The sequence below is a fragment of the Aedes albopictus genome, unplaced genomic scaffold (genome assembly GCF_035046485.1).
Source record: "Aedes albopictus strain Foshan unplaced genomic scaffold, AalbF5 HiC_scaffold_968, whole genome shotgun sequence".
Taxonomy (NCBI): Eukaryota; Metazoa; Arthropoda; class Insecta; order Diptera; family Culicidae; genus Aedes; species Aedes albopictus.
In genome coordinates this window covers 1-7,000 of record NW_026917829.1, presented here as the reverse complement: position 1 = coordinate 7,000, position 7,000 = coordinate 1, and the positions used below count along the sequence as shown (strand labels likewise).

At 44.7% G+C, this 7,000-nt stretch overlaps 1 protein-coding gene across 1 annotated transcript; it reads left to right on the top strand.

The window, feature by feature from the left end:
- Positions 1 to 1,268: 1,268 nt before the first annotated feature.
- On the top strand, positions 1,269 to 5,913 carry LOC134284808 (uncharacterized; the record flags this gene model as incomplete). Its single annotated transcript, XM_062844096.1, has 2 exons — positions 1,269 to 1,575; positions 1,673 to 5,913. A coding segment is annotated over exon 2 (3,457 nt), but the record flags the coding sequence as incomplete, so codon positions are not given.
- Positions 5,914 to 7,000: the final 1,087 nt, after the last annotated feature.

Sequence of the window (7,000 nt, the reverse complement as noted above, 5' to 3'; positions counted from 1 at the left end):
ACTAGGGTTAATGCAACTCTCAAACGGTCACATGAAGCTATGATAAGTGAGGCAACAAAATGGATATGAAAAGGATGACTTTCATTGAAACTGTTAACACTCATGAAGTAAGTTTTAAGTTTCACAATCCTCCATAGGTTTTGCAGTTTGTAGTCCCATTCAAGATTATTTTAATAAATTATTCTGAAATAAGAAGTTTTATCATTGTTATTGAATTAACATGATACAACTGAAACAATTAGTCGCCTGCAAAAGAAAATCACCTTAGTTTTTGAAGAATTGATTAATAACAAAATAATTTGTGGAGCTTTGAAATTTATATCTAATTTGGTCACGCCATGTCGTTAGTCACGTTTCATTGCCATGCAATTAACGTCCATATCAATTCAGTAGAAATACAGCTTTTTATTATCTGCAAACATGTGGTGTGGATATTACATACTCAAAGATGAAGGAAGGTCGTTGATAAATAAGGCTAACATCAATGGTCCTGAAACCGATCCTTGTGGCATGCCCAAAAGAGTACCGATCGGGCTTCAATGATTTCCTTTAGCTTCCACAATTTTAAAGCGGTTATTCAAATAGGATTTACTCAATGAAACAGAATCTCAACTGAAAACAAATAGATATGATAATCTGTGCATCAGTAGTTCAAAATGAGAAACACTGTTGAAAGCTTTCAAAAAACCAATCAATAGCAGAAAGCTATTTCTTTTTTTACCGATGTGTTGATGGACATCGTCATGCATCTTGAGCAAATGCCGAAGCAAATGCCGAACACGTGCTTTCAACTAGTGGGGGAATTTCTTATTTAAACTATTTTTGCTGAAAATAAAAACATTACATGATATCACGAGGCAAAGCATACGCCACAGAATTGCTTTAGTATGTCAATTATTGTACCATGTAATGTTGAAATTGTGCTTTAAACCCTGCATTTTTTTTATTTTACAATCTGACAATCTCCCAGAAATGCACACTAAAGCCACGATGCGGTGTAATTTTAAACCACCAGACTACTGCATAACTTTGCCATAGGCAGGAACTTCCTTGATAATTATTTAATAACACATGTCGGAATGTTCTGATTTAATTGCTCGCTAGCACCAAGAGAAGGTGAAATTGTATACCACTCTTTTCACTGTTTAGCCATTAACTATCTCTACAACTTTGATGAAGATACGACATTTATTTCTGGTCTGAATCATGATATAAAGCATGCCAAAATGTAGAGCAAATTATTGAGTTACAATTATAATCAAATTATATCTGTTCAGACTTGAAAAACTAGACCGGCCTGGCAACCCCAAAATAGGTTCCACGCGCGAACAGTAGGCATCCTCTTTACCCCATGATAATTATTGCGCTATCTCTTATCATGCCGTAGGTAGATAACGATACCATCGATCATCTCCGATCGGTATCGATCGTTCCCCATATTCACCACTGGCCCCATCGTATCACTAAGAATACGAGAGGCAGTCAGTTCAATTTCAACCGCACACTGTATCGCGTCGGACACAATTTACGTATAATAAATCGGTCGAGCTAGGAAGTGTTGTTTCGATAAACAAAGTGTTTTTAATAAACCGATCGTCGTCGTTCCCTGAAATTGTGCGCGAGTTTTATGAACAGCTCCGAAATATCATCGATCACCAACGGTCCCGGTCAGTGTTAGAAACATTTTGGTCCTTCGAGCCGGATGACCGTTGGACGATCGAATTGAAATTGGGCAAATTGCCTTGTGAACTCCGGTGCCTGTGAACAATAACACGCCGGTCAGTGACCCGACCGTAGTGCAATTAGCGCGATCAAAATCGCCATAGTGATCTGTGGCTCAACCGAGCGAAGAAAACCATAGGAAATTGAATGGGATTGCATGCCATCGTGCGCTGCTGCTAGCCTGAGTGCACATCGTAGCAAGCCAACGACGACGGACAGCGGTGGATCTACGCTTGGCGAAATTGGAGTCATCTGGTGGAGATCGAGATTCAACGAACCAGGACGTGCTGTAGGATAACAGGGAAGTAAACTTGCATGTGATCTGTGGTGGCGCCATGCATGCGGTGCACACTGGCAATTGTAGAGAAGGATGGAATAAAATGGTGGTTTGAAAATTACTGTTTCATTTGCATGCGAATTTGTGTCCCTGAAGTCTATGACGGTTGGTCTTTGGTTCTGCTGGCAAACTTTCGGCTTGTTCTTCACCTGGTCGGCTCCCCTCCTCGCAGTCAGCATTATTGGTCGTTCTGTTCTCTGTCAATCGTGGGCCGGAGGGTTGAGTCGCGAATCGCGGAGGTCGTGTGAATGTGCACAGTGGTCCAGAAAGCAGATCTGAAAGTGGTTAAAAGTGACTTGAAAACTTTGAACTGCAGTGTGAATAGTGTCCAATGATACAGCAATAAACGAAAAGGCAACCAATTTTGAACGTTGAAAAGTGGTTCGAGAGTGCTAAAATGACCAGTGAATTAAAGGAATTAAAGTCGCAGCAACGGCAGGTGCGGAGTACGTTTGAAGGTGTGAAGCAGTTCATCCTGAAGTACAAGCGGGAGAAGCATGAGACCCAAATCGCAACCAGGATGGAAATATTGGAGGAAGCGATGAAGAAGCTGTATGTGCTGCGACGAAAAATCGAGGTGCTCACGGAAGAAGCTGATGAGCAGGAGTTTTTGGGCTCAAAGGAGGAACCTGCGGAACTGAAGGCTCGCTTGTCTGCTCTCGTCGAAAAGCGTCAGCTCGAGAACAGCGCTGTCATCCAGCAAGCTGAAGACACGTACTGTGAGCTGAAATCGGCACTTCAGAACTTGCGCCCTAATGAATCAGCTACACCGTCAGTTCAACCCAGACCCACTGCCTTGTCTACGGTCAAACTACCAGAGATTCGGCTCCCCAGTTTCGGCGGCAAAATCCGAGATTGGGTAACGTTTCGAGACATGTTTAGAAGTCTGATCCACCGTAATCAACAGCTGACGGACATCGATAAGTTTACTTATCTCAGATCGTCACTTGAAGGCGAAGCGCTCCGGGAGATCGCAATGATTGAAATTACCGCTGCAAACTACATCATTGCCTGGGAAATGCTGCAGAAACGGTATGAGAACAAGAAACTAATTGTCAAGGCTCATATCGACGCTCTATTCGCAGTAGAACCGCTGAAACGAGAAAATTACGAGGCATTGTGTCATCTCATCAGCGAGTACGACCGCAATCTTCAAATGCTGGACAAAATCGGCGAAGACACCCCGAAGTGGAGTACAATCCTTGTACACATGGTGTGCTCCAGACTAGATGCCGCCACCCTACGAAATTGGGAAACTCACTATGGTTCCACGGAGGTCCCAACGTATGACCAGTTAATGGAGTTCCTACGCAAGCATTGTGCTGTACTACAGTCGATAGTCCCAGCAAAGCCCGCTCAAGTCGAAGTGAAGAAGCCAAAATTCACCGTGAGTCACGCTCAAACTTCCGCTCCAAATTCCACCCGTTGTCCATTCTGCTCGGAAGAAATGCATTCAGCCTTCAAATGCCAAAAATTCATCAAGATGAAAATCCCGGAACGATACGAGAAGGTGAAACGGTTTGAGCTCTGCTTGAATTGTCTTTCGTCGTCACACATGGTTCGAGTATGTACGGCTGGCGTATGTCGATACTGCCAGAGGAAGCACCATTCGCTTCTCCACTCCGGAGGCTTCAACAGTGGAAAGTCAACTGCACCAACACCACAGAGCGACTCCTCCGGCCCACAAATTCAGAATCGATCACAGACGACAAACCCACAGCAACCACAGCCACAAGCCCAGAACCAACCAACCCAGACTCAGACAGCTGGTCCCAGTACCAGCTCCTTTCCCATTGCAAACACAAGTTCGCTCTCGCAAACACCACCACAACCCACCACAGATCCTACACTTCCATGCAATTCTCTCCCCGCCACGATACACACCCCACCTCGTCAAGTTTTGCTCTCAACGGCACTCGTTCGTGTGTCGGACAAGTTCGGAAATACCCAGCTAGCTAGAGTCCTTTTGGATTCCTGTTCCGAATATTGCTTCGTCACAACAAGCCTTTCGCAAAGGTTGAGGTTGGCGGAAACGTCCAGCTACCTGTCCGTAGCCGGAATCGGAGGATCCGTGGTCAAGTCAACAAAGATGGTGGAAGCTAAAATTACTGCAAGATCCTCTCGTATCTCCGAGTACTCCGAAAACATCCAGCTTCACGTGCTTCCTAGACTCACCTCAGAATTGCCGATAAATCCAGTCAACGTACAAGAGTTGGCCATTCCCAGCGGATTCATCTTGGCGGACCCGAACTTCCACAAGCCAGGTCCGATCGACATCATTATAGGCGCAGAGTACTACTACGACTTGCTCCGGGAGGACAAGGTGAAACTTTCCGACGATGGACCAACGCTGCAAAGTACCGTCTTCGGATGGGTGGTCTCAGGACGTATTTCTGGGAACGCTGTCGAGGTTCCTACAACAGTTTCTCACTCCTGTTCCACTCTCGATCTACGAGAGCTCATAGCCAAGTTTTGGGAACTGGAGTCCTGCAATAGTTCGAGCACTTTGTCGGTCGAAGAAACTATATGTGAAGACATCTATGAGAAAACGACTGTACGAGATAACGAAGGAAGATTTGTCGTAACGCTTCCCAAGAAAGAGCACGTCATCAGCCAACTGGGAGACTCCAAAGCCATCGCTCTAAAGCGCCTCCACGGAATGGAGAGAAGATTCGCAACGAACGAAAAGTTGAAGGTACTCTACATCGACTTTGTCCAGGAATACCTTTCCATGAACCACATGCGTGAAGTCGATGCTGGAGAAGACAAAAGGCCATCATATTATCTACCTCATCACGCAGTGCTCAAACCTGACAGCACCACCACCAAGTTAAGAGTAGTGTTTGATGGTTCCTGCCGCTCCTCGTCTGGAGTGTCCTTGAACGACGGCCTAATAGTAGGACCTGTGGTGCAGGACGACCTGTTCTCCATCATCCTGCGTTTCCACTCTTGGGAATTCGTGCTGGTAGCGGATATTGCGAAGATGTACCGCATGGTGAAGGTGGCGGAAGACGATCAGCCATTTCAGCGGATTTTGTGGAGGGATTCACCTGATCAGCCTGTCAGGACCTACGAGTTAACCACCGTCACCTACGGAACCGCATCAGCGCCATATCTGGCGACCAAATGCCTTCAACGGCTAGGCACAGAAGGTGAGACCTCCCACCCGACAGCCGCAAAGGTCGTTCGAAAGGACTTTTACGTTGACGATTTGTTAACCGGTACCGACAGCATCGAAGAAGGGAAAGCACTCGCCACGGAGCTCATTTCCCTGACAAACTCAGCTGGCTTCACGTTGCGCAAGTGGAGCTCGAACAGTTCCGAGCTGATGTCTACGATTCCAGCAGAACTTCGAGATGAACGCACCACCCTGGAACTAGATTCGTCGACGTCGGTTGTAAAAACGCTTGGGCTTACTTGGGAACCGGCCAAGGACATCTTCAAGTTTGCCGTACCACGCTGGAGCTCTGAGCCAACCATCACCAAGCGGGTCGTTCTCTCCGACACTGCTCGCATTTTCGATCCACTGGGCCTCCTCGGTCCGGTAACTGTCCAAGCGAAAATATTTCTCCAGCAGCTTTGGAAGCAGAAGTCGGATTGGGATGATGCCTTGCCAGAAACCTTTCAGGCCTTCTGGAACGAATTTCGTCGGAACGCCGGCGCCCTCGAGTCTCTCTCGGTTCCACGATGGACCGGCTTCAGTAGCGGTTTAGCGTCGGTGGAACTGCATGGGTTTTGCGATGCGTCGGAGGCAGCATATGGTGCCTGCCTGTATCTGCGGTGCGAATCACCGGACGGATCAGTTATCGTCCGCCTCATCACTTCGAAATCGCGCGTAGCGCCACTGCACAATGGTCCGAGGACCAACATTAAGTGGAAAAAATTAATAACTCAAAAACCATCCAAGATAGAGTCTTCATGTCTTCTAGACATTTGCTCGTGAGTTCAAGCCGCGTTATATGCAAAAGTGTCCTAAACGCCAAATCTTAAAATACTTCATATTTCAGCACCTAACTTTTTTATTTCAAAAGATATCGAAATGAAATGTTCTGCAAAGTTGAAGAAGGTAAAAACCCCGACAACTTTCTTGAAGAGCAGTTTTTTCTATCTCTTCAATCTGAGGAGATATAACTTATTGAAGAAATAAAAAGTCCGAAATCGGTTTTTTTGTCATATGTCAAAAACTATCATTTTTTCAAGCCTACTATGTTCAGAGCAATTGTACATATTGCCAAAATACACATTTCGTCAGAAGACATCAAAGCTGTACGATGTTTCTATCAAAAGATATAAGTATTTTTGTACTTTTTTAAGCCAATTTTTCTAGCGTAACATTTGAAAAAGGCGCAAGTGAATCTTTAATTTTCTCCCACCACCGGATCTAGTATGACAAAAACTGCATTTTAACAAATTTTGGAGAGGGTGTTTTTTTGTTTTGCGTTTTAAATGTGATTTGACTATGACCGTATTTTAGGCATCAAATTCACGAAAAATGACATCCATAATGTCCGAGTTCAACATCTACTCGTGTTTCAAGATCACTTATCTTAAACATTCGAGTAGCGATGAACCCAATGTTGTCTTTTTTGTTTTGTTTTGTTCCTTTGTGTAAGTGAGCAAAAATATAAAACAAATTCCCTATAGTTTTTCGATTTCTTAATTCATCAGATATATGCATCTGGTGATCGTATGCAAATTTTAAATTGAATTGTGGACCGTCCAGTTTTATATGTTTGACATATATTATGAAAGGCCTTTGATCGTAGGATAGGATGCGACACGTAGTCAGTCAATTTAATAGAGTTAAAAAACTATAGAGGACGAATGTCGCTGCTGTTCCCTTTGTTCTCGTTCGCAAACATCCCGGGTACCTATCTGTCAAACTGCATACTTTTTCGCTTTGACACTTATATCGCTGCCTATCTCCGCCAGCAAAAGATG